Source organism: Buceros rhinoceros, unplaced genomic scaffold (assembly GCF_000710305.1).
Source record: "Buceros rhinoceros silvestris isolate BGI_N320 unplaced genomic scaffold, ASM71030v1 scaffold45573, whole genome shotgun sequence".
NCBI classification, from domain to species: domain Eukaryota; kingdom Metazoa; phylum Chordata; class Aves; order Bucerotiformes; family Bucerotidae; genus Buceros; species Buceros rhinoceros.
This window is the reverse complement of record NW_010406186.1, coordinates 12,920-39,692: the sequence shown is the minus strand read 5'-3', so window position 1 is coordinate 39,692 and position 26,773 is coordinate 12,920. Positions and strand designations below refer to the sequence as shown.

The window sequence follows — 26,773 nt, the reverse complement described above, 5'->3', positions numbered from 1 at the left end:
CCCTGGGCCCGGGGCGGCGGTGGCATTTGAGTTGTGCCTGTCGCCGAGCTAGTCCAGCCCCGTCACCCCTGCCGTCATGAGTCAACCGCTGCTCAAGTGCAGTGCTCGCTGTAGCCACATCCTTAAATGTTGCCACAACTTCACTTAGGAAAAAAAAAAGGTTTAGGTTAGGTAGTTAAAGGTCTCAGCAAGTTACGCTTTATCTCTTGTCTCACTTTCTGCTCAAAGTGTGTCACTGTTGTGTTTGTTACTCAAAAAGCTCTACGAAAAAAATGTTAAGTGGTTTTGGAGTGATAACTGACCTTTAAAAGATGGGGCTTCAAATTCTTGTGGGAAGTTCATCAGTGGTGTGATTCAGATCCAAACCGAGTAGCTATTGAGTGGCCTTTTGTGTTCCTCTTGGATCTCCTGATTCTCTGTGTAGGTACCTATATCTCTTAAAAGGAGCATAAAGCTCTTTGAGCCTTCCTTGACTTCCGGGGTGGGATGAGCCATGCTTTCTAATACAGGACTAATATGTCCTAATAATGAAATTCAATCTTTCTTTGTTTTTCAGGATGCGGATGTGATTAAGAAGCCATCTTCCATGGACCTGGCAAGCAAGAAGTGTCAGCAGGTGCTGATGGAGCTGGAGGAAGTGCTCCAGCACATGGAAAGAATGTTTAGTTTGACAGTGGTTCCTCGGGTTCTTATTCTGCTTGGAGGCAATGTGATGAGCCCCAGGGAGCTCTATGAGCTCAACTTGGAGGGTATCTGTGAGGGCAGTGCTGAGAAGAGCCTGAAAACTGCATCCTGTGTTCGCAAGCTCTTTCACTCGCTCTTTGTTGCAGATGTCTTCAGTGAACTTAAGGCTCTCCCTGTCACGGGCACTATTGTTATGCTGCAAGGACACCGTGATTGTGGCGTTAATTGGTTCCGGCCCAAGCTCAACTATAAAGTGCCTGCCCGAGGGAGGAAACTAACTGTTGACTTGTCCTGCGACGGAGACATCACCATAGGTGGCTCGCCTCCTCAGCACATGGCTTCTACTTGGGAGGACTATGTCTGGTTTCAAGCCCCAGTGACACTCAAAGGCTTTCATGAATGATCTCTGCTCTGTAGAACTTTAATGGAGTATTGAATAACCTTTGGTGCTGTTTAAGTGATAACTTAATGTAACTGCATCTTCTTGTCTGTCTGGATCTCTTCTCCAGGGCATCTACTGCCTTCCTGTAGCTCGAATGCGTTCATCTGTCTTCATCTCCTGAACTGTTGTTGGAAGCAAATACCCTGTAAGGCGCAGCTGCACACAGATACAGTGATTCTTTAGGGGCTTGAGCTGTGGTGCAGGAGATGAATTAGTGTGGTGGGAATAAATCTTTCCTGCTACAAACTTACTGACCTGGCAAGCTTACTGAGACGGCCCGTTTAATGCGGCCATTTCTCTGGTAATAATTAATGCTCTAGCTGATGGTTTGGGACTCTAGATAATGTATGTGGTCATTAATACACTTGGCCTTTACTATAAGGTCATAACCATTCTCACCTACCCTGTTCCTGTCAAAGGAGACCTTCTCCAGTCTGACCAGACTCGAGTACTCAAGTGTTTGCCCCTCTCTTTGATAAAACTCAACTTCCTCATAACTCAGTTTCAGTTACTTAATCCAAAGAAAGGTGCTTCTCAGCAACTGGCAGGCTTTGTACTGGTGATGAAAAGAGGCTGAGCAGCCCTGTGGAGGCAGGGAGGCACATCTTCCTACATTTTACTGAGCTTTAGTCCAACAGCCCTGGCAGTCAGTTGGATACACAGTTAAAAGTAAGCAGTTTCTGCTCGAATCCTCTTTGGAGGAAGTTGGGACTCCTGCCCCAATATGCTAGTTTATTCTCACTTAAAATAACAAAGAAGTTAGTTTCTTGTTTGCTTTTACGTCTTGGAAGTCTTAAGAGTCTTAGACTCTCAATCTGTCTGAAATATGAAGAAGAGGTGAGGGGAGTGTGATAAAGTACAGCACTACCTTTACATGTCAAATTCCTGTTTGAAGTCAGAATGTACTGGATGCAAAACTGGAGCCCTTTCTTCTGACCTAGTGTCTAGTGGAGAACTGGTTAGGGAGGGAGAGGAACCCTTAGATCACTGTGTGTCAGGACTGGGCGTCTGCTGGAGTTATCTCCAGTCAGCTGGGTATGCGTCTGTAGTGTCAGGAGCTTCATAGCTCCTGGTAGCTCTATCCCAGTGGAACAGAAACTTGAGCCTGCTGGCAGTGAGGTTGCTTGCAGTTTCTTGCTAGCAAATATTGCATGATGGAGTGTAAATATCCTTTAAAAGGGGAGTAGAGGTTGAAGTAACCCTCTACGCTTGGTGCATATATCAACTTTGAACTTCTGCAACAGGATTAAAGAACTGGGAGGAATTGATACTTCTGAGCTCGAAGAACACTAGGAGTGTTGCCTCCGCCTGTTATCCATTAGCAACTGTTTAAAGCCTGTAGTAACTGCTAAAGCTAGCTCCAGGGGAGAAACCTGCCAGAATGAAGGAAGCTGCCTCTTGTGCAGCTGCCCACGTGAATATGTAATCGCAGGTCTCTTGAATGAAGTATAACTGAAACGTAGGAGTGTTTGTGCTCAGGAGATCAAAACCCTTTACGCTTCCACCAAAGCTGCTTTTAATGCATATATAAGAATGCTGGCACTCCAGTATCTAAAGAAGCTTTTGAACAGAAGCCTTAGTTCTGAGGAACAAGGTGCCAGTTCCTCTCTACTCTCTTCCCCAAATGAGTGCAATGTTACTGCATTAAACTGTTTACGTATTCTGTTGTACTTGAACTAAGAATGCAGCAATTATATAGTGCTGGGAATGAAAGACAAGATGCTTTTTTTTTTTCCCCTTATGAGGAGCTTTAGAGCTTGGTTAACAAGTTTATTACTGTAATCATTATCAAATTAAAATGCTGGTTTTGGTATGTGATTACATTTGATTTATTTAATCCCTCGAAGTAAAGGTTCTTCTGGTGGCAGAACATCTTGCTTCCATTCTGTGTATCCAAGCTGCAGCATCACAGCTTTTCCACCTTTCTGACAAAGTGTATGATGTCTTGTGCCAGAAGCTTTGGTTCTTCAAAGGCAGCAAAATGCCCTCCTCGTGGCATGTAAGAATAAGTAACGATGTTCTTGAAGACGTCCTTTGCCCAGACATGTGGTGTATGTGCCAGCTCCTGAGGAAAAGCTGCAATCCCTGTGGGAACGTACACTCCAACCCTAGAAGATATTAGGTAACTGTGTTTGTCAAAGATGTCCTGGGGAAAGTCTATAAAAATCTTCTGACTCTGGTAACTGCCACAGTCAGCTGGAGACATTTCACCAGAGCAACCCATTTTGCACTCTGCTGAAGAGCTTCACTTGTGTTTGGATCTCCTTGAGTTTCAGAAGAACGTTACACCCAAAGATGTGTGAAGTAGAGCCCACTTTGCACACAGGTCAATCTTGAAATGTTTCAGACTCCTAAGCTTACCTTGGTTTGTAGTTTTGTGATCTGTGGCAGGATGCCACGCCTCTTTGTGAGTGAGAAATGAGTTAGTTCATGTTTACTTTAGCATTTATGGAACCAGCATAACAAATGACTCCCTCCAGAGGAAAGGTAAACTGGTTCAGTCTGCAGAGGAAAAGGCTCCCCTGTTTGTTGGTATGATCAGTCACTTGGAGAATTCTGCTCAGCAGCATTCTCCCAGTCAGCCTCTCCTACAGCCATCTTCAAGCCCACGGCTGTTAGAAGGTGCTTGGTCTCTGCATTGTTTTCCCAAGTTTCTGCTTAACAGGTGCAGTTCTGCTTCGTTTACCCACCAGTAAGCCATATCCTTCCTAATTCTGTTTAAAGTTCTCTCTTAACAATGCTCACGATTTTTCTGCTTTGTTCTGCTGAACTGAACCACAGATTACTTTTGTTTGGGGAATAAGTATGTAGGCGTGTATTTTGAACACAAACGAGACTGAATAGCCTTTGATAAGTCTTATGCATTGTCTTGGCCTTGAGCTACCTTGTGTGAATTATAGGTTCAAACTCTTAACTACGTTTATCTAAAGAAAATTAGAACTTGGATTTTAACTAATTAAATATGATGTGAGTGATCTAAATGTTTATACTGGCAAATCTCATCCAATCTCATTTGCAAATCTGTTTTGCACCTGCCACCTAATTACCTGGCATGAGCAGTTAGACCAGGGTCCTTGGAGATGTTCTCCTTGTAGAAGCGCATTGAGGACACAATGGAGGATGTCACCCAATAAATCATCACGTTCGTCAAAAGCTCATCGAGAGAGTATTTGCTGTTGAAATATGAATACACTTAATTGGAAGCTGTTTCTCAATATGCTATATCGGGCTCACGCCCTGAAGAGCAGTTGTTCCTCTTGTTCTCTGTTCATTTTGAAGCAGCAAATTAACTGGCATCCACGTGCCCAGAGCAAAACTGCCTGATGCTGAGGCAGCAGTTTGCAGGCAGTCTGCTATAACTTTGAACTTGTCATGTGAAATCTTAAAATTCAGCTTTGACTGGCCAGTCTTTCACCTACCTCCACGTTAGTTACCACTCATTCTTTTAATGAAGATTTTCTTCTCGTGGAAGAGCATCTGTTTTCTTACCTTTCCAAGCCTCCATCATCTTTATGCAGAAATGATTTATCTGTCCAAGTAGAGAATTTCTCCAAAATGTATGCAGCAAGCCCCACAGGGGAGTCATTCAGTCCACAGCCTAATTCAGGAGAGGAATGGGAGAGCTATTGCGTTTTCTGGTAGAACACTGCTTCGCTGGAAATTAAACTGGACTTTTATGAATTTGTCAGTTTTCTGTGAGACTTCAGTAGAGACTCCCTACTTTACTAGCCCTGGTAGTACTTTATTCCTGTCAGATTCACCCCAATGTAGTTCTGGCTGTAACTGACAGCACTAAAAACTTGGTTAATTCCTGTACAAAAGAAGCTGGGAGCTAAGAAAGGCCTGGTAGCTTCTCCGTAGTGTGTGGCAGAAGGAGCAAATTCAGATGTAAAGGGATTACACTCTGAAAAGACATTTCGGATAAACTATTTGAGAGCACTGTCCTGCTTAGGGTAGATAACCAGAACCCTGAGCGCTGTTCATCACTTCTTACCTAATTTAAACAGAGGGGTGTTGTGTATCTGTTATCTGTCCCCACCTCTGGGGAACACGGTATAAACACAGCAGGTACACAGTGTATTATATCTCTGTTCTTACCTGTAAGACAGGGATAGGGAGCACTTCAGCTGTGATAGAGGCTTGTCTTGGAAAAATTCCTGTACGATACCCTCGGCTGTAATTTTACAGTAAACTTGCTGTGGCCTACTCTCAAGTGTATTTTGGTGTGACTAGCACCGAGTGACTTTGTAGAAGATAATGCTTAACACCGCCTAAATTTAATAGGCGCAGACCTAATGCAAAGTAAGTCTGTGCACTGCCACCACAGTTTCTCTGCAGTGGCAGGTCTAGAATGATTTGCGATGGATTGAAGTCGTGTAGATGCTTTGACTGGCAACGGTAGGGCAGACTAAAATACACCAGCTAGCACGTGACCTGCCTGGACAGGAGCACCTTCTGGTCTGAAAGCTGCCTCAGAACCACTAATTCAGTGTCCACGGATGAGATCCTCAGAAATACCAGTCTTGTTTGCTTATTTGCCATTCAACTTGTACCACATCTTAGGTACCGCAGCTTATGGTGACTGAAAATTCTTAAGCTTTGCTTTAAACCTGCCTAAGGAGAACTGAACTGATAATGTAGATATTTATTGAGACTGAGTAGGGAATACACGTTTTCCTGGATTGATTTTCTATTTCACAATTTTCATGCACTACAAAATCCTGGCCCTTCTTTTTTCCAGGTTGAAGACTATGTACAGTGCTTATACGGAAGCAGCTCCACTGTCTTCCTTTTCTTCCCTTTCTGTATTCTTCTGATTCTAAAATATGCTTATGGAACACGGTGAACAGAGGTGCAACAGAGTCTGAATATCATGGATTTAGTGTTTTCTCTTAGTCTCTTTCTGCTTTCTTTAAGAGTGTTTAAGATGCTCTTAGCCTCTGAGCTGGCTGACGTTTCAAAGCACTATCCATGACTTACGGATTCTCTCATACGGCAGCAGCCAGACGAGAGGCCATTGTGATTTTTGTCCTCTACTGAAATTGCTTTGGACTTTGTTGACATCAGTTTTTACTGGCCGGTTTAGTCAACCAGACACTTGTTTTTGCAACCCTCTGCAGTTATCTTTAGATTAAAACAAACCCTGGATGGCTGTCAAATTTTCACTTAACCATTAACTTTTATCTGAAAGGAAATTAGGATGATGTTGAAATGTACAGGGTGCCTGCACAGATCTATTGTGATACTCTCCCTTCCCTGGAACTTGCTTACTTATCCCTATGCTTGGATTCTCATGTTAACTAGTTATTAATCCATGAACTTAATCCTTTTCCTAAGGCAATTTAATTTCTTTAAGAAAATTGGGGAAGGCACCTTAATGTTTTCTGAAAATGAAATATGTTCCATTAGGATCCACAGCTCTTTGATTTTGCCAGAACTTTGATTTTTGAAGCATGTTTTCCTTGTGATATTATCACCTGTAAATCAATTATCTCTGTTAACATAGTTCTGCTAGTTCTCTGATCAGAGACCATACTCATCTTCTTTTTGTGGAGGACTACCTTCACTGTTTGGCCCTTAAAAAGATGAAAAAAAAAAAAAACCCCAAACCCACACCACCAAAACAACCCAGCCTGGTAGCTTGTTTGTCTCCTTTTATTTCTTTGATACTGCAGTCGGTTCAAGGAACAAACTAGGCATTAGTTGATGTTTGAGTTTCTTCTCTTTCAGAGAGTTGACAGGATCAGGCGCTATTCATTCCACATCTGACATCAGTCTGAGACAGCTCCGCTGTCTTTCCTGATGAGGAATTATTTCAGTAAAGGAACACTCCATGAACCTCACTAGTGGGGATTGATGCAAATAATTAACTTTTCTGAGATGGCCCTTTGCTACTGATCCCACTAACTATGTTGGGCTTCTGGCTTTTCAGGTGTTAGGGCTGTGTCTAACTTTTCTGCATGTTTCACGTTGCACTTGCTTATGATATTTTTCTTGTCTTCACCCATATTTATTTCTAGAAGCTTCAATTTCAGGACGCTGTGCTTTAAGAGGCTTTTTACAAAGGGTTTTTTTCCGCAAGAGAAGTGGCAAGCCATTTAAAAGACCTTGAAAAGTTGTGTTTGGAGTCACCATCTTTTTTTAAGCTGTTCCTTTTAACCTCCTTTTACACACTTCTTGTCCTCATGTGTCACATTCAGTCATCAGAGCTTCTCAGACACAGTTGGCCTTTGTTGTCCTTCGTTCAGCTATAAGTTTTTACATACCATAAGCAGTTAGTATACAATGTTCATAGTGATATAAAGAAGGTTCATTACCTGCAGTGTCTGGTTTGGTGGCTTGAATGTGTAGGTATCCAGACTCTCGCAGAAGGTCATATATATTCTTCTGGATGAAGGGGTATGTACGTCGAACATCTTCCCCAGTGAGGCCTACGAGCCATGGTACATAAGCCCCAAGCATTACAGAAATCATCCTTCTCAAACCTCGTCTGTTGATGAAGACGAGATTCAGGTGAAGCCCTTTCACAGATCTAAAATTAAGTTAAAGAATAGAAGGTTAAATCAAGCAACTTTCTGTCCCCAAATTTTCTGGAAAATAAGTCTGACTGGAGCTGGGATAAAAGCATTTCACTGAGCCAAATACATAAAGCCTTTCAGGTTCATTGTGATTTAAAAAAAAAAATCTATGTGAGTTAGAAATGGTACAGCTGGTGCCATCTCCACCCTGCTGTGCCACTGGTATGATGTTATCTTTAGGTACTCAGTTTCTGGATGTGGCATATCCATGCTGGTAGCTCTGGCTGCTGATCTTGTGGTGTTCTGTGCTGTGGGGAACAGGCTGCGTCGAGTATTTTCTGAAAAGCTTGAGTACATCACATGTGGCCACAGTGCTGTGAAGCACCACTGCTATGGGGAACAGTGAGTTGATCAGCCTGCAAGATAAGTGCTTTAAGAGCTTTCACAGTTTATTTGTTCTCTGATCTAAGTGTGACTGTGGTGCCTGCTTTTCATTAAGTGCTAAACAATGAGCTAAACAATGCCATCTTCTAAGGAAGGGATTGCGTTTCTTTTCCAAGCAGTCTCAACTCTGCATCTTAAGACAGGGAAGTCCTATACTTTGTGGTACTGCACAGCTGCTGAGCTCCTTCCTTCCTTTTCTCCCTGGTGATTTTCAGTTTATCTCCTTCCTGACACAGAATCATGATATGTCTCCTTGAGGTCTCAAACGGAAATGCGGCGGAGTTTACTTCCAGTGAAATTACAGCTAGTGAAATTAAAACAGCACTGAAACTTAGAAAGCGTGAGAACCGCAGCAATATCAGTGCAAAGCATATGAACACAACCGAATGCACATGGTTGGAGATGTCCCCGGAGGAAACAAAGCACAAGGGGTTGAGAGGCAGGGCAAACAGAAGGCAGGACCAGGACCATGGAGCTAGAAGGCAGGGTAAGAATGGAGGCAGCTTTTCTGCACTGACTCCCTTTGCTACTCACTGTGGCAGCATTTGGGCCATGTTTATGGTAATCTGAGATCCCCAGTCTCCTCCCTGTAGGTAGTATTCCTCGAAGCCCAGTCTGTTCATCAGCTTATGAAATATCCGAGCAGTTGCTATGGTGTCAAAGCCTACAGATAAAGGGAAACCCAGGAGACCTGTTTGTCCCAGTGTTCATCCCTTGGCCAAAGATTATGGCCTGGTGGAGGTACATGAATATGCTGCTGTGTGACAGCAAGACAACAAAAAATGATAGAAATTCAGTAGAAAGCAGAAAGCAGACCTGGCTTCCAGCTGCCATTGCCTTCCAAATCTCCACAGCCAGCCCCAGAGGCTCCGCCACATGGGTGTTCGTGCAGAGCCAGGCATGTGCATTCACAAACTGCAGTGCTGAGGGTGCCTGAGATGGCTGAGGTGTTACTCCCAAAACCTTGCAATTCTAGCAGAGCCTTTTCATCACTTACCTTTCTGGTGTGGAGCCTCCGAGAAACCGTAGCCTGGGATGGATGGGCAGATGACCTCAAACACCACTTCACTCTCATTCAGGCCATGCTTGGCTGGCTCCGTAAGCAGAGGAATGATCTTGTAGAACTCGTAGAAGGAGCCAGGCCAGCCATGGACCATCAGCAGAGGTTGAACAGCTCGACCATGAGGGACGTACGAGGGCTTCACATGGATAAAATGGATATTGATCCCTGCCACACATCCAAGAGAGACAAATTAAAGCTCTAGTTCCATCACAATTTCTGCTCTGGACTCTGAAGAGGAGGGCGGCAAAATTGTAATTAGTATTCATAGCAGCAGCCACACAATCAACCCATGGCAAGAAGCTACCTGGCTGGAAGGGGATGCCTGGTGTTGTACCTATGTCTCATCTTCTACATACAGACAGAGCTATTGATCCCAGCCCCAGATACTGAGGTCACAGGAGATGGAGCATCCACTTCCTGAGAAACCGGTCTCACTGTATGTAAGTAGACCTGCACTGAAATTAATGGTATAATGCAGGTAAAACGCATGCAAAAACATAGCAAAATTAAAAAATAGTGAGTGATAAAAAAGAAACATGAAAAAGTAAATGCAAGATAGAAACTTAACCTGCAGATCACTTGTCTAAAGTCTTGTCTAACCTCAGCTGTATAAACTGGGTGGTGGTGGTGGATATTCTAGTCTCAGAGTCTGGGTAAATTTACAATTTTCAATGGTGGCTTCAAGGCAACAGCAGGAGAAAACCTCATCATTAGTTAGAACAGCTTCAGAGACAGATGAAGCCCATCTTGAAGCAGACCTACTCTTACAGCCACCATGTAATGGTCTTTATAGAAGGTTATTGATATTTCACTCGTATCAGTAAGCTGTTATGCATACTGTTGTCTTAAATACTGTAACCTTTTAAATCACCCCCTTCCCTCTGTGTGTTTCAGAGCAAGACCTGTTCGAGCCACGGAGACCACCTCACCTTCAATGGTGGTATGGAAATGGGGGTACTTGTTCAGGACTTCCACTTGCTTGCGCCAGTTGAACTGGTTCCTCCAATAGGCCACCACCTTCTGCAGGTAGTTGGAGTTGAAGCCGTAGTGGAAGGCAGCTCCTTCCAGCGGCGGTGCATAGCGGGCCTGCTCCAGGCGGCGGTGCAGGTCCTGCAGAGGAGAGCCCTGCTTGAAAGGCTGGCAGCTGCCTGCACATGCCCTGTGCCAGAGTGGGCATGGATGGGCTCTCCTGGCTCTGCCAGTTATTCTGTCACTCTCTGGGACACCACAAGCCCTCCTGAAGCAGTGCCATGCTCTGCATGACCTCCTCAATCATTCATGTGGGGAATATATTTTTCTACAGTTAGCAGTTCCCCCAGGGCACCCAGGAGTTCTACAGTTGCCATGTCATAGTTGGCCAGATAATTAGGGACAGGCATATAGGAACAGAGGTGCTGCAACTTGGTCAAGACCCCATCCCTCTTCATACTTCCAGCCCTTCCCTCTGCAGAAACCCCGCAGCCCTGCCTCACTGGTGCCATTGCTGTCCTCCCACCTCACTCCACCATTCACAGACCCCCTGTCACAGTTTGTTGCTCGAAGTGCAGCCTTTCTGCAGGAGCAGCCCCAGGTTGCAGGAGAGGCTGTGGTCTCAGAAAGTCTTTATGGGACACTGCAATGGACCTGAACTCAAATCTCATTCATAAAGGGTGACGATCCAGAGCATCCTCTAATGCAGCTAGGTAGTTGCGCTGGCATATCTAAGCGCACTGCTGTCACCTCCAAGACATCACCTTAAAGCAGTAAGGAGGGGGACGGACTGGCACCACCTTGCAGCTTTCTGCTCCTCTTACATCCCAGCCACTGGTACCTCAATTTCTTTGTCAGATGTTTCAATCTTGAAGGGACGGATACTTTCATCTTCTTTGCCTTTTAGAGGTCTTTCACCTGAGCCCCACCATCCATCACCCATTTCAATAGTCTTGATCTCGTGTCTAGACCTCAGCCAGTAAACCAGCATTCCTCCAACCCCCAGGGCCGCTGCAGGGACCAGGACCGCATTCTTCTGAGAATATTCAAAAGACCTGGGGAGGCATAACATGGGTCGTGTTCAAGAGCCAAAGCGTCAAGGGTAGAGGGACTACACTGAGGCTTGTATCCACATTGTTTGGGCCTGAGCAATAAAAAATGCCTACAGATCCCATGGAGTCAGCAGGGGCTGGGGGTTTCTGTTACTTTTGAAGATTGCAGGCATGATTTTGGGCAAGGTGACATCTACCATGCTTCTCAGGGACCTCAAGTCCTTGCTGATCAGGACTTGCTGATCACAAGGCTTCCTTGTCCCTCTCCTTGTGAACCAGGGTGCCCTGGGGGACAAGGGTCAGTAGGATATGGGCCAACCTATTTTAAGGCAGGTACTGGAGTAAGTGGGAAAGTAGCAGTTGGACTCCTCCAGGAATAAAAACTGCATGGATAGAATGGGCTGAGGAGCGGGAGCAGAGACAAGGGTCTTCAGCTGCTGGAGAGAGCTAGCTGTGCCCCTCTTGGCAGTGCTTTATACATAACTCCCCTGCAGATTCAATTGTCTGAAGGGGATTGAATCTGAAGCTACGGTGTTGGCCATAGCTTTCCACGGGTAAGGGTCTCAGCTTGTCTGCCTGATGCCCCTGCTTCTGTTCTAGACAGCAAGGTTTCAGACTTCCCTGAGGTGTGGGAGCTAAGGCACCAGAGCTGGTTTTACATGCAGCAGACATACAGCATATTTCAAAGCCATTCAGATGCTTGAGAAATCAGTCTTAAATTTAGTAAAACTTCCCATACCTCTGACCTGTGCCTCAAGCTCTCCAGCTTCCCTTGGGGATTAGTAGAGGTGTCTGGGGCTGTTGCAGGGGGCTGCAAGGGGACGGTGAATGAAGGTTTTGTTGTTGATGCCATAGAAGGTAGGAAAGGGACTATGCTGTGCCCCAGCCAGGGCGCTAATAAAAAGTGGAGGCTTCAGCACAGAGCAGCTCTTTCACTCACCTGATCCGGGACAAGATGCTCTCCCTACAAAAGGGAAAAAAAAAATAAAAGAGGATCCTTATATTCTGATAGTGTTGACGAGGTACCCACCCTAAAGAACGTCACCTGCCAGCACCATTCACTGCCCAGACATGGTATCGTAAGCTGTTTACCCACCCGGCAACATCTGCCATTATTTTTCCCATTTTTTTGGAGGGGACAGAAAGAGAGGGTCTCAGAGCACTGCTTCTGCACTGCGTTTTTGGGCTGTGTTTTTAGCTGTATAGTTTGTTGCCACAACATTCCCTCCTTCAGCACAATTTAGATAAAAGGCGCTAAACAACTGGGTAGGTGTCCTTGGGGTGTTTCAGCCTAGAAGTGGCTGTGTTACTTCAGCCAATAGTTTATTTTGACTCCTGGGTAGCGATAGGTGCACAGCTTTGGCAGAGGACTTTCAAGCTCAAGGGTTATTCTCATCACGTGATACTCATCGTGCTGCAGAGCTGCATGAGGAGAGGCTTGTTGGACCTTTCCCTGTCCAGAGTTCAATGAGCTGCTACTGCACCTCTGCTACTTCTAACTACCCCTGACTGGATAGCAAGCTTTTCACAGAATCACAGAATTTTAGGTTTCCTCTGCCTGCAAGAAAAGGAAAATATCATCCTTGGTTCTCTTTCAGCCTAGTAGATTCTCTTGCAAGAAAAGCACAATCTAAAATCTAGCAAAATTAGAAGAGAAAGTCTTGTCACTCTGCCTTGTCAGGCAGGCAGGAAGGCAGGCAGCCACATCAGGGAGCTGTTTGGTGCTATAGTTACGATAACTTGAGACAGGAAAAAAAAAAGTGAAACTCCATGATACTACCGAGTATAATTTCCCACTGTTGTCTGTGATGCAGAACCCAGTGCCTACTGGAGACCCCAGCAGTCATCAAGGCACTTTGTAACAATCTCTGAGACAGCCTATGTGTGGTTTTTAAGAAGGTATGTCCTTAAACCGCTCCCAAACCAGGAAGAACAGGGCTCCTAAGAGCAAGCAGTGTCAGCCTCCACCTTCCTGGAGGCTGAGCAGCTTATACAACAGGTAATAACATCCCTCTATATCCCTAATATCCCTCCCAGAGTTTAGCGAGTCAGAGGCATGAAACCAGTTATCATGGCAACAGCACAAACTGCTCTCTGAGCTACACTAAACAAAGCTCAGCCTAATAAAACTTCCTCCCCGCTCCTTCTCAGGAGAACTCAGCTTCATGGTCCCACACTTTGATGGCCTGGTGACCCCACAGGGGCTTTCTCCTGCCCCAACCCCAGGCAGCCCATTCAGAGTCCCTTTTCCCCACATCGAGAAGATCTCACCAGGCGTTTGGAAGGATCTCCTGCCACATGTCTGTTCCTCGGTGCCTGGCTGCTGCTCCCAGCAAAGCCACCCAGGTGTCTCTTTTGCTGGCTTCCTCTTTGGCAGCGACTGACAATGCAACTTACGTCATCCATTAGTGCCACCTATTGCCTAAGGGTGCGATTGCAAAATAAGTTCAACAGAGGCCAATGCAAAGTCCTGCTTGGGAAGGGGATAGCTCTGTGCACAGCACAGATGGGATGACAAATGCATAGCAAGTAACTGAGGTCCTCAGGCAGTAGCCTGAAGTCCTCAGCTGAGCCTGAGTCAACAAGTTGTCCCTGCAGCAAAGGCCAGCCTTGTACAGGGCTATACAGCAAGCATGTTGGCCATCAGGGTGAGTGAAGTGACCCTTCACTATTTTCAGCACTTTGAGTGACCGTGTTTGGAGTGCCATGTCCAGTTCAGGCCTTGCTGATAGAGGGGAGACAGGAGTGAGCCCACCCTTGGTGGTGTAGGGCCACCATGCTGCTGGGTGGCGTGAGCATGTGGCATATGAGAAGAGACAGAGAGACCTGGTCTTATTCAGGGTGGAGAAGGCAAAGGTGGGGTTTTATTGGTGTTTATAGCTACCTAGTGGAGAGTGTAGGAAACATGGACCCAGACTCCTCTTTGAGGAGCAACAGTTGAAGGACAAAAGGCAATGGACACAAATTGCAGTGAGGGAAATTCTAGTTAGATATGATGAGATGTTATTGCACCATGGAGGTATTGAGACACTGGGACGGGGACCCAGAGGGAACATGGGATCTCCACCCTCGGAGGCATTCAAAATGTGACAGGAACAAGGCACTGAGCATCCTGACCTACCTGAACCTGTTCTGAGCAGGAGTTGGGATGAACCAGGTATCCCTTCCAACCTGTGTATCACATGGCTCTGTTCCATGTGCACCTGTGATTTGCAGTGGCCAGAACAAAATGGAAATGTTAAGTTTTCCATTTTCCACAGAAATCAATGCTTTGTTTTAGCTCAGGGAACTAGATTCAATTTCCCTCATGGTCAGTAAAATCTTACTGGATAAAGGCTTCTCCTCCCTAAATTGTTGCACAGTGTCCTTGCTGCGCTTCACTCCAGGAACAGCTACATTTTACTGTCAGAGGAAATGATTCCTATCTCCACACAGTGCTCAAAGTACTGTCACCAGTGAGCTCTGTGATGACTAGGTCTCATACTGCTGTAAGCTCCTGTGCAGCCACTGTGCCATCAAAAAGAGCCACAGGAAGAAAAGCTTGGGAATCCTCAGTTTGGTCGAAGCTCAGTTTATTGCTACACCATATCTATTTCTGGTTGTGACCATCTGGGATTACCTAGCTTTAAGGTTCTATTTCCCAAACAAACACAGCTCTCTTGAGGCCTCTTAGAAGATGGTATCCCTGATTGCAGAGGGACTGTAGTCAGAAGACTAGTGAAGTATTAGAAACAAGAGGAAAGAATTACAACACATACAGAAGGCCGCTGAGGACCCCATAAGATTCAACAGACTGTGATGTCTCACAGGAGACAAAAGAGACCTCAGGAAAATTCTATTTCTTATTTAGCACTAGAAAAAGGCATAAAGGCTGCTGGAGGAAGGTCAGCTTAAACATCTGAGAGTGAAATTATCTATACCAGGAACAGAAAAGGAGCCAGCAGAGATAGTTAAAGCTGCAGAGAAAGATAAGAGTTCCTACTCTCTGTCTAAAAGATTCTGGTGAACAAGAACGATTTTTGCTTAAGACAGAAAGGGACACACCAAAGCCATTAATGCCCTGGGGAAAAAAGCCACTGACAAATCTGAAACATCTGAGACGCCAGGATCCTGTCTACCGAAATACAGGGTATTGTGCAGGAGTTTTATGTGAGTGCTGGTGAGCAGAGAGGAAAGGGTCCCAGAGGAAATCCCACCCCAGGGAGCTGCAGCAGCCTGCCCACGGAAAGAACGGGGTTTTCCCCTCTCACTGACAACCTCTAGTGGCCAAAATGCAATAATCCGGGCAGCAACTGCTTGCTGGAGTCAACAAGGCTGCCTCCCACGAGATTTTGATGCCTATCCCATAAATGGAAAAGGAAATCCCCCAGAAAAGGACCTACAGAAGTGTCTTTTTTTTTTCTTTCCTATTTTTCTCATTACCAATTGCATATAATTATAATCCAGAATGGTGCTAAATAACAGGGGATCTTTAAGAATACGGTCTCCTGACTTATACCAGGGACTAGCTCTCTCCTTCTTATCTGGTTAGTGGCCACCATGGGTGAGCTGCTGGCCAGAGGTGTTGCAGGGCAGGGAAATATCTGGAGGATTCAGATCACCCCTGTGCTCCTCCAGGCTCCCACAACCCTGCTTGCCCCATGATATCACTTGGCCTTTGAACTCCATGTTCTTCCTTGCATTTCAGGAAGGTCCTTAAGGCTGACGAGGCTTTCCTTTGCTTCACTGGATCTTTGCTTCCACAGGCCAAAACCAGCTAATGCTGCATTCTCCACGTGACTTCTGAAAGAGAATGACCCCCATGGTCCCCAACAGGTCCAAGCTGGGAGCGGCCATGCACATGCAACTCTCCTCAGTTGGTATTGTATCAAAAAAAAGCCCTGCTCAGAAATGGGATCACATGGGAAAATTCAGAGTTTACCACTTGTGGCTGTGTCCCAGAGGTTAAGGAATAGCCCCAAGCACAACACACTACCTGCAATGGACGAACAAAGTTTTCACCTTCCCAGTGAGGTCTCAGGGCTTTCAGCTGGTTGGTGGGGGATTTGTTTTGCACTAAAGTCTACTCGAGCCCTGAATGGCAGGCTCTGTGTCCCTGGAGGAAACACTGAGCTCCTAAGCACTTCCAAGCTGTTAATTCCTGAATCTTATTAACAAGAGCCAGCTCAAACATCTGAGAGCAGATCACAGCAACACCTTGCTCCTGCCTCTGCCAGCAGCCAACCCAGGAGGCCTCTGCGCTGCTCCACAGAATCTTATATAAAACTCAGATTGTGGGAGTGATGAACAACTTGGGAGGGCCAGGGTCAATCTCATCCCCTTCTCCCCCTTCACAAATGCTCCTTTCTTCCCTAGAAAGCCCATCACCATTTCTACAAGTTCCTCCTCCCAACTCTTTCTTTTTAGTCCCCTGCTCTGCACTGCGCGTGGAACAAAAGTTAGTGTTTTCCCAGCTGGAAATGGCCCCTTCTCTGCTTCCCTTATTTTCAGGAAACCTCACAAACGTTTCACTGCTACCTCCAGCAAGGACTGGCCCCTTCTGTTGCTAATTAGGGAGCTATGAGGTTCCCCCAGGCACTTCTCAGTGAAACAGATCCCATTAAAGAATGGCAGGCAACATCTCTGGGGGTGGGGAGCAAAGTTACACAACAGCTGCTTGGAAACAGTTAGTTTGTTACGTGTGCTGGGTTTAGAGACCCAGCAACGTTAAAAACAAAAGCAACTTTCAAGTCCCAAACAGTGTATTTAGGTCACTGATACCAGGAGATAATCTCAGGGATATTTGTGATGGGAGGCAGGCAGCAGGCGCTGGGAACTTGTGCTCAGAACCCACATGTGCAAAACGTGATCGCCCCGGCATGTGCACCCGGCCGTGCACCGAAAGCCGGGCGTACAGGTCCTTTCTGTGCTCTGGGATGTGGGTCCTGCTGCGCTGCGCACTGGAAGCGTAAATCCTGGAGCGTAATGTGAGACAGAGTCCTCTTGGGCTTGGACACATCACTGCCACTGTTTTGTGATGGAGGCTTGTGGACTTGGCTCAGCTGACACAGGTGCCCATCAGCCTGGACATGAGAAATTTCTTATACAGAAGGAAACTACCTACAATCAGTACAGATACAACTTTAAACTCTGGTCAGTTATGCCTTTTTTGTTTTCTTACGATCTTAGTAGTGTGTTGAGTATCTCCTACAATGGTTGCTCCAAGCCACCTAAAATTATCATCTTGAAAGGAGAACAAGAATCATTAAAAAAAAAAGGATGCAACTGACCAAAGACACTTGAGGGAAGGACTAGTCCTAAGATCTGTAGGACAATACAGATACAAATATCTTATGGAAAAGAATAACCGGGCTGATTTTTCATTACTGTAGTGACAGACGCATTGGTGGCAGAAACAAAGGCCTTATCTTCAAGAAAGGGTTGCAGATAAATCAGTATGCGTAGGGGGTTATTGTTTAAAGAACGAATCTCTAAAAAAAGCAGTTATCGTATGTGGTTGAGGCAAAATGAAATGGCAGAGCATGATTGACATGCTTGTCAATAACAGTGACTGCTGCTGGGGATCCTGTAGTAGTACCACAGAATCACAGAATCATTTGGTTGGAAGAGACCTTTCAGATCATCGAGTCCAGCCGTCCGCCCTGCACTGCCAGGGTCCCTACACCATGTCCCTCAGCACCACATCTGCACATTAGTAGCTATTATCATGGGCTAGATCGCAAGTCCCTTTACTCCATCCTTATCTTGGCAAGCTCCTGGTCTTGCTTTTGGCAGGCATCAGTGCTTAGCAGCTGCAAGGGGTAGGTGCGTTGCAGGAGACAGGCAGGTTTTTTGTGTCCCATTTCTCTGCCATAGCTCTGCATAGCTAACTTCCCAAAACTAGCCTTTGCAAAGAAGGGCTTCAGAGGGAAAAGGAGAAGCTCAAATCTAAGCATGGGTTTTGCAGAGGCATCAGCCGAACTTTAGGCACCTGCAGAGTTTCCACGATGGGTACAGGAGGCAGCCAAGGGGCTTCTGGAGTGTGTGAGATCTTTGCAGGCCTGAATAAATGTGCAAAAGGAGATGTAGTTTTTGAGACGTCAGTCTCATGATGTCTCCAGTTCACTGGAAATTTTGAAAGTTTTCTCTTCCAGTCCTGTGCGTTATTTCCTCCCGTTATTGGAACTGTGCTAGCTATTTGGAAATATTTCTGCGGCCTCCTTTCTGAATAATTATGTATTCTCTCTATGGTTTTTCCTACTGTCCATTATTAGTTGTTATGCCTACATCGTATAACAACGACAACAACGGTAATACGCAGAAACTCTCCAGGTCACGAGATATTAAGAAAATGAAGATGGAATCAGCTGAACTTCTAACATAAGGATACAATTTTAATTTTTCATTAAAAACAGCCAGTCTGGAAAAACAGGGATGTTTGAGTATAATGTAATAATAGCAATGCAGCCATCTCATCTAAAGAAAATGGAACTATGGACCTTGAGCCTTATATGAGGACCCACAAATACAAGTGGGAAAATAATTAGGTATTGTATTTTAAGATATTGGTCTGAATATGGTAAACAAGACTTACAACAAATCTGTAAGCATAATTTTTTTCTCTCCTCCAGTTTTTCAGCATTCTTGGAAAGACTTATCTAAGTAAAATCCCAGCATACATAACTGACTGACCCTTCCCAAAGGTAAAAGCATAAAGCCCTTTGCAAGTGGCTATTAAGAAACCTTGGCAACAACGGCTTGCAGGATGAATCCTTGCCAAAGGTTAATAAGCAGTTCCACAAGCAGTGGAACTATTGAAGCCTCATTTCTTACACATATTTGCAAAGTGCAGCTACTATTTGCAAATACAAAGAGTCTGCATTTTGACAGTACGAACACAAAAACTTTCTAACTGGATTGTTCTAAGACATTGTTTTCACTAGGTATGTTTCTAAAATTTCCCCTGCACTTCCCAAAGCAATCGGTTTTCACGAAACTTGTAGAAACAGCTTTCAGAACTATTGTTGAAAACTCCGTTTGCCAAAGTTGTTGAAATCAGATCAAAAGTTTACTGGGAAAACACTCCTATAGACACATGGGTTCTGCAGGAAGCAAGGAACTCAAGTTAAGTTGTGAAAGAAAGCACAGGACAAAGCAGCCATTTCCTAGTGGAGCTGCACCGGCAGGAGTTGCAAGGCGTCCCCCACGATCAGCACCGAGGCATACAGTAGTCAAGAATGACCCATTACAGCTTCTTTGGCTTCAATGGCAAAATCTTCAGTGGTGCTAGTGAGACCACAGCTTAGTTTTGCACCACAACCAGGCGATGAAGTGTTCAGTGAGGTGGCCAAATCTATGTAAGATACAGAACGATGGGGAAAAACTTCAAAAAGCCCTAGTAAAGGCAGCTCCTTTTGGCATTTGCATTCGGTAGGAGCAGGAGTAAACCAAAAGTCAGGTGTAAGTGGGACAAACTGATGGCAGATGGAGCTCTCTGTATGCCAGTATAAATTAAGGGAAGCTGGTAAAAAATATTTCACTTATGTAATATTTAAATGAAAAATTCTGACTTAGAGCCGATCTCAGGGAAAAGCTCTGGGCACCTCTGTGGATAGCACAGTGTTGAAAGAGGAAGCTCAGTGCAGAGCAAAGCAAAACCAAAATAGGATACCATGTGTATCAAATAGGTCAGGAATTACCATAATAATTCATAAATACATCAGCTGTGTATCTCCACCTCGAAATCAGTGTTAGGTATGGTCACTTCCGGAACAAAGGGGCAGAAAGGAATAGAAAAAGCAGAAAAACACCCAGCACCGTAATCACAGGGCAGCGGAGGCTGTGATGGGAGAAGGCAATGAGTGAGCAGGACAGTTTAGCTTTGGGAAGAGTTGAGTTACGGGAGAGAAAAGCACCATGACTTTTTAATTTGGCCTTTAATAAAGTCCCTTGTCACCTTATGAGCACCTCCCATGACTTTATATGAATTATAATCTAGGAGTTACACAACACCTGCTGTAATAAAGAAAGGAAATCTATTTTTATGACACATATAATTTTGAGATGAAAGGAATTGCTGAAAAACGTGACCAAGACAAGTAGCTGTAGTGATAAAATTAGTATTAATGAAGTTAATGGTGGTGGTAAAAGTCTGTCAGTTCTTGTGCTTCTTGTCTTAAGATTCCTGTTCAGCTTGGTGCACCTCACTAAAGTTGAGATTTTTCCTGCTACTCTTTAAACACAGCAGTGTCCACATGGGGAAGTCATGTAAAACACAGAGAGTTAAAGCTCAGGAGGGACAGCCAGGGAAAGCCAGGGTAAGCCTGGTTTCTGATGCAAAAGGCATCTGTTAGGAGAGCGCAGAGTTATCCTTTCTGCAGCTTCCATGCAGTTACATGACTCTGTCCAGAATATATTGGAGGGGTTTTTTAAAACTGCGTCTTCTCTCTGGAGTAACCACCTGAGGGCAACATCACACACGTAATGGGACATGCAGGGCTCCTGTGCCTGGAATATTGTTCTCGCTTCCAGGAACCGTGTTACCAGAAAAAGCGTGACAAACAAGAAGTAGCTCAAAGAACAGCAACAAAGATGATTAGGAGGCTGGAGCTAGTACGCAGAAAAACATTACAAAAGCAAAATCTAGTTTGCCTAAGGGATGATTGATTAGGAGCTGGATACTGGCCTTCAAATATTTGAAGAGTGAAGAGAAATAATAAAGGAAGATAGAACTATGAGTAATTGGTAGAAATGAGGCAAGTAAAATGTGCCTGGTCTTCCTGCTGTATTTTTCCTACCTGTGAGATACTGGGCTGTGAATTGGAGGTATTCATGTTCTGATTCTGTAATGGAAGATCAAGGCTCTGTCAGGGTAAGCATAGCATGGGCTGGAATAATAACCCTCGGTCAAGAAGAGTACCTTATAGTCTGTGTGACAGTCAGAAGATGACTAATGGGTAAAGTACGTGGTATTGTGGGGACAGGAAGAGAGGGATACCATGAAGTAAGAAATTCTTTGAAAAAGATAATTCTTCCAAGAAAAGTGTCCGAAGTCCCAGGAAATCCAAGCTGTTTTACCCCATCCACAACTTTCAAAATACGCATGGCCCGAGAAGGATCTTTATTCTTTGCCAGACTATGACATATTTTCGGGGGTGCTCTACAGCAATACTGCTTTCAGGCCAGAGCTACTTCTCCACCTTCCCATGTCTTGCCAAGGAAGCAGGTTGGGACCTTGCTCTGGCGTGTCAGTGGTTCGAGGCAGCCCATGGAACGCATCACCACTTGCTCTGATTCTGGAGAATTATTTTTCTGGTGGGGAGGGAAGTGGAGGCATCCTGCTCTGTGCAAATGCTGAGCTGGTGCCTAGAACAAGGTGTGGAAGGGAGTGCAGAATTTATTGTATTGATGTAAAGTGCCACCTACCTGTGCAGACAGGTCTAGAGAGGGACACAAAAGTCCCACCTGCCCTGCTGCAGTCCAAGTTTGGCTTCCTCACTGCATGGATTTGTCTACCCTAGCACAAATTTGATAGAGCCTCATGGCAGTGAGTGATGAGGTGTTTGCTGTGCTGGTGAACCAGTAGCGAGCAGTTGGCTGGGAGGGCTGTGCTGGAGGGACCCAAGCGAACTGAGAACCGTGCAGTGTGGACACAACTGAGCATCTCTAATGGCCCACAGGATGGCTACGATGGAAGCGGTCCAGCCTGGTCCTCAGGGACAGGCAGCCCTCCTCAGCTGCCTGACAAGGCAGGAGAGAGGTGCAAGGAGTCTTCCAGTAAAGGGCTGAGGAGGGTAGGACAGGGTGAGCTGGAGGCACTGAGTGGGCTAGCAGAGCTGTGGCACTGCAAGCCCTTGTGCTGCCCGAGCCTTTTTGAAGAGCAGATTTAGCAACCTGGGAATGTACATAGCTGGCAGGATCACACTACGCCAGTGCTGAAGGCAGAGCTAAGCTGCAGAGCTAGAGCTGTGGCACTTCGGGGAGGTTACCATCTGTCCTCTCCTCAGGAAAGGAAAAGCTTACAGAGTGTTCACTGCGGGGGGAGAGGGGCGTGTGGTGGTGTCTGAGAGCCCCTGTAAGCACAACACGAGAAAACGGTACTAAGACAGAGGCATGGCCCATCATTTCATGGGAGTTGACAGCCTGCCTGGGTTAGCAGCGCTGAATTAAAGCAAGCGTCACAAACCGGGACAGTACAGGGATGGCATCTCCTGTCGGCTTGTCTAAGCCCAGTCTGCAATTCTGTTGTATCCAGCTCCCTTGGGGTGCTGAGTGGGTATTTTCATGCAGGTCTTGTAGCTACTCACCCTCACCAACCCAGCTCTTCTGCTCCATTCCCTTCTCAGTATTCCTTGCTGGTGAGCTCTGAGGGACACGGGTACAACTGAGAGCCATCTCTTTCCTCACTTTTCCCTCTGCCTGCTGTCAGTCATCCACCTGGCACCCAAATTCAAACCTCCCCATATCAGGTTCTCCCTTTCTTCTCTTTCTGTCCCTCTATCCACCTCCTTTAACCACTGATGGGGCCTCACCAGCCCTTGGAACATGCCAGCACGAAAATCAGCCCTTTGCCCAGAGCTCCCTGCATGGATTTGAGATCAATTTTCTTAAAAAGTGCAGTGTCAAAAGCTTCAGGATGATCTGGGGCCACTGGAGAGCCCTTGGAAAGGAGCAATTCTGGACCTGTCCAATGTGTGGAGTGCCCTGTTACAGCGGGACTTTGCAGAAGGATCTGCTACACGTTCCTTATTTAAAATGCTGCACTCCTAGACTCATCTAGCTCCAAGTAGTCAGGATCTCAACAGCAGTGAAGCTGCAGCAGCGTGGTCTAACAAGCTTGCTCAAGACCCTGACTAGACTTGCCTGGCCTTCCTGGAAGTCTGTCTTGCTGTTACTTCATCCTTGTTAGAGCTTATAAGCAGTTACAATGCTGCTAGTAAACACTGATGCTGTGGTAGGCATGCCCGAAGTGTGACACAGCTTGAAAATTTGGGAAGCAAAACCAAGCTCAAGTAACTAAATTGACTCCAAAGAGAAAGCAATAGAAGACAGCAACCCTTCCTTTCCTTCCCAGATCTCCTATTTAAGAAAGAAAATATTAATTCTTCTAACAGTTCCATTATAGAACTGAATTGTACCAATGATGACAGGTCTTTAAAAAAACAAAGAAAAAGAAAAGATAGGGAAATCTATTGTCTCCTCTCAGAAGGCTTATTTGCAAATATGGTTCACCGGATTCCTTTCCTAGAGTCTGCAGCAGTATTTTTTTCCCCTAAGACCGAGGAGTCAACACATTAGCCTAATCTCAGACCCTGGAGGCAGACTAATGCACCATCTCTGCTACAGCATTATCCCCACAGTCCACTGTTTGTAGGTTTCTGTAAAAGATTAATAATCAAAGAGCGAACAGCTTTTGTTTTGACTCTAATACTGATTCAAACCTGAATCTCTGTTTAAGGAAAAGCAAATCAAGTGAGTGTTCATTTGTTTTGAGAACCATTTTTTTTTCCCCTAGGAAAGAGGACAAATTTCTCTTTCTGTCTTCTGGGTAGTTGGTGGGGGCAGCTCTGTCCCCAAAAGGCCTTCCTGCCTCCATGGCACAGCAGCAAAAGAAATTGTCAGGAAAAAATAAAATGGCAAAACGATTTCCTATAGAGGGCACTAACGCATGGTTTTTCTGGCAGCCTAAAGCCCTCTCTGTTCTTTACCAGCATCCTCTGTGGGTTCCCAAACTGCGTATCTCTGAGCTGAGGATGAGAAGCAGAAAGAAGGAGACCAGTACTGAAGGGCTTACGGCTCTGTGTTAGTTTCTACTATCTTGTACACAGGTTTCACTGTTACAAAGCAATATACAAAAGGTATTTAGCAATACTCTCAACTACCTTACCTGTGCAGTGACATAAAAGGGAGATACAAACTGGTTTGTTACAGAAGACATGGGAGAGGTCCCCCTAGCCGGAGGGGAACTCACCTCTAGGAGACTGTTCTGTTTTTCCTGGCTGTTCCTTCCTGGCTTTCTAGGGTCCTTGCCCATAGGCTGTTTTCCTGGAAGAAAGAGTCAGAGAGGTTAATTTGATTTCATCATAACCTGTTTTCACTGGCTTCTGGAAGATAAAGCTGTTGTCAGTGTGAAAAAGAAAAAAGAACGGAGTCTTTGAACAGCAGCCTGTGGAACAGTAATAGCTTCTACAACTATATGTGCTCTCCAGCCCTGACAACCCCTCCCTGCTGCATAGACCCTGAGGCACGATGTGCAAGAAAGTCCAACATCCTCAGCCTAGCATAGAGATGGGAACAGGAAAAGGTGTCCAAGTATCTGCTGGTGCATCACACCACAGGCTGCTGGCTCCTGTGTCTTGGATGTGAGCAGGGCAGCAGCTCTCCAGGTGCTTTATCGTTCTTTGACTTTAGCTGCAGGGTGCCGTTATCCCACCCTTTCCCTTTTTGACTTCAGGAGGAGGAGAACAAATCCACCAAAGCAGAGGCACAGTGGCCAGCATGAAATTATGGTGGTCTGGGAAATCTGGAAGCCAGCAAACCTCTCTGCTCAGGGCCTCACACTTTTATTCATCCTCCCCTGCTCAGAGCTTTGGGAATATAGACCCAGCCAGCTTTGTTTTACAGCTGGACATAGAGAAGGGACATTTCACAACCCTTTGGAGCTGCTCTGGGTTCGCTGGCCTCCAATATCTGTCTTGTTGCGTATTCCTTTCATCTCTTTTCCCACTGAACTGCTCTTCCATGTGTGATACTGCCATTATTACTGCTCCTGACTGCAGCATGCTGTCATGCAGCAGCTGGTGCCTCACTGCTTCAGCTAAGTGCAGTTCCATGTACGTTCCTCTTGCTGGTGATTTCTTGGTTGGCAAACAACGGCACGAATCCTGGCTCTCATGTTTCAAAAGGCTCAGAGGTGGAAGACAATTAATATTGTCCGCCTGTGCTTCCTGACCTGACGGAGTTTTGAGTATGCAATCAAACTTCAAGACAGAAGGAAGTTATCTAGAGTTTCACAGGTTGTTTGAAGAGAAAAGCAACTGCCCTCCTGAAGTCTGTCTAAACCCTTTGTATCACAAGGAGCCTTTACTCTCCAGATTGCTGCCCTGGATGCTGCTTTGTGAGTTCTTTCAGCAGGGGGTTAAATGGAGAAAGATACCACAGAGTGTCTGTGACTGCTTTTCTCAGCAGGAGACCATCTTTGGCTTCCTTGCCAGGGTTGCAGTGAACTTCTGGAGGCAGCAGTGGAAGCTGAGAAAGCACAAGGCCTTTGTGGAAGACTATTAGTACATCGTTCCCCTCTTTCAATTTCTTGCAGTTTCAATGGCATATGCATGAGGTTAAAAGAATCAATGGCTCCAGGTGAGTGGACCCTGCAGGTGCAGACACGAACTGCGTAAAGGGATGTGAGTGAAAGGAAGCCCTGGAGGTTGTCCTGACATGAACTCCTTGTAATCAAAACAGTTGGAAGCAGTGACATGAAGGGAAACCAACTTGCATAGTTCAGCCTCTTCCTGAGAGGGGCTGGTGAGCCCTGGGTATCCTGCTGAGCCTGGCAGGGGGCAGAAGGAGCTGGGCCATCAGAAATACACTTGAGTCTATAGCCTGCACTGTCTCCCGGCACATCTCAGCCTCAGAGAGCTCTTCAGTCCCAGCAGCAATGTCTGCCTGAGGAACTGCTGTCCAGGAGAGAGGCTGGGGATGTGCCAGAGCATGCAACTCATTACGCACAAAAGCGCTACACCAAAACATAAAGGAACAAGAGATTAAAGGGGAACAGATGTTGGCTGATCTTGTCCACCCTGCTCCTGGGAGGCAGCCCGGTGCAGCTGCCGTCTGCCCCAGGGTCTGCTACCAGCCCAGGGCAGAAGGACTGGGATCCTTGCAGCCTTGCACTGCTCTTCAGAGGGCAGTAGTGAGTATAGCCGTGCTGGTACCCTCTTCTGCTGTGGCAGCTTGTTTCATGGAGTGACCTTTCTGTAAAAATTCATTTAAATGCAACCCCAGTGTTCATAATTCACAAGCATTTAACTGTGGAATGCTGAATCCCGCTGGGGTGAACTGTCCAACCCATAACGGAACAGAGATCTGAATCACCGTGTCATTAGTCCCAAGCCATGTTAAACCATCCACGATGAAAAGCTTGCCATCAGAAAAGCCAGAATGGGCTACTGACACTGCCTGACCCTATACACAGTTCAGCTGCCAAAACTCATTTTTCTCATTTTTGTATCTTTTTCCTGCCTTCCTTTCATAGTCCATAGCCTTCTTTCAATGACCTGTCTATTCCTGCCTCCCTTATTCTGCTGTACTCTTACTACTTACTTACTCTTACTTACTCCCTTACTCTACTCTTACTCTTCTTACCCTTACTCTCCCTTATTCTGCCTCCCTGCACTCTGCTGTATCAAGCCACCACTTACTCATACAATGGCTGGACTCCCTCTTCTCATATCCTCCTCGTTCCCCCTCAGTTTTTTCCTAAATCCTCAGGGAAATGCTGTCATCCACACTGCCGTCTTTGAAGGATTTTCAAAGATGCCTCAGACAACTTCTGGAGAACTTATGCTCCTGTGTCACTTTGTACAAAAAGACCCAGTCTTCAGCCATTTAAATTTCTTTCCCT

At 45.7% G+C, this 26,773-nt stretch overlaps 2 protein-coding genes across 2 annotated transcripts; one reads left to right on the top strand and one right to left on the bottom strand.

Annotated features, from left to right (window-relative positions):
- Positions 1 to 556: 556 nt before the first annotated feature.
- On the top strand, positions 557 to 1,087 carry MAD2L1BP (MAD2L1 binding protein; the record flags this gene model as incomplete). The annotated part of the gene is made up of 1 exon (XM_010133978.1): positions 557 to 1,087. A coding segment is annotated over one exon (531 nt), but the record flags the coding sequence as incomplete, so codon positions are not given.
- A 1,945-nt stretch (positions 1,088 to 3,032) lies between these two features.
- EPHX1 (epoxide hydrolase 1, microsomal (xenobiotic)) lies at positions 3,033 to 13,510 on the bottom strand. The gene is made up of 10 exons (XM_010133977.1): positions 13,444 to 13,510; positions 12,113 to 12,136; positions 10,962 to 11,175; positions 10,081 to 10,261; positions 9,086 to 9,316; positions 8,623 to 8,752; positions 7,444 to 7,658; positions 4,616 to 4,724; positions 4,174 to 4,299; positions 3,033 to 3,234 (listed from the first exon to the last, which is right to left on the bottom strand). The coding sequence occupies exons 1-10, from the start codon at positions 13,470 to 13,472 to the stop codon at positions 3,033 to 3,035; spliced, it is 1,461 nt and encodes a 486-aa protein (XP_010132279.1). The 5' UTR covers positions 13,473 to 13,510.
- Positions 13,511 to 26,773: the final 13,263 nt, after the last annotated feature.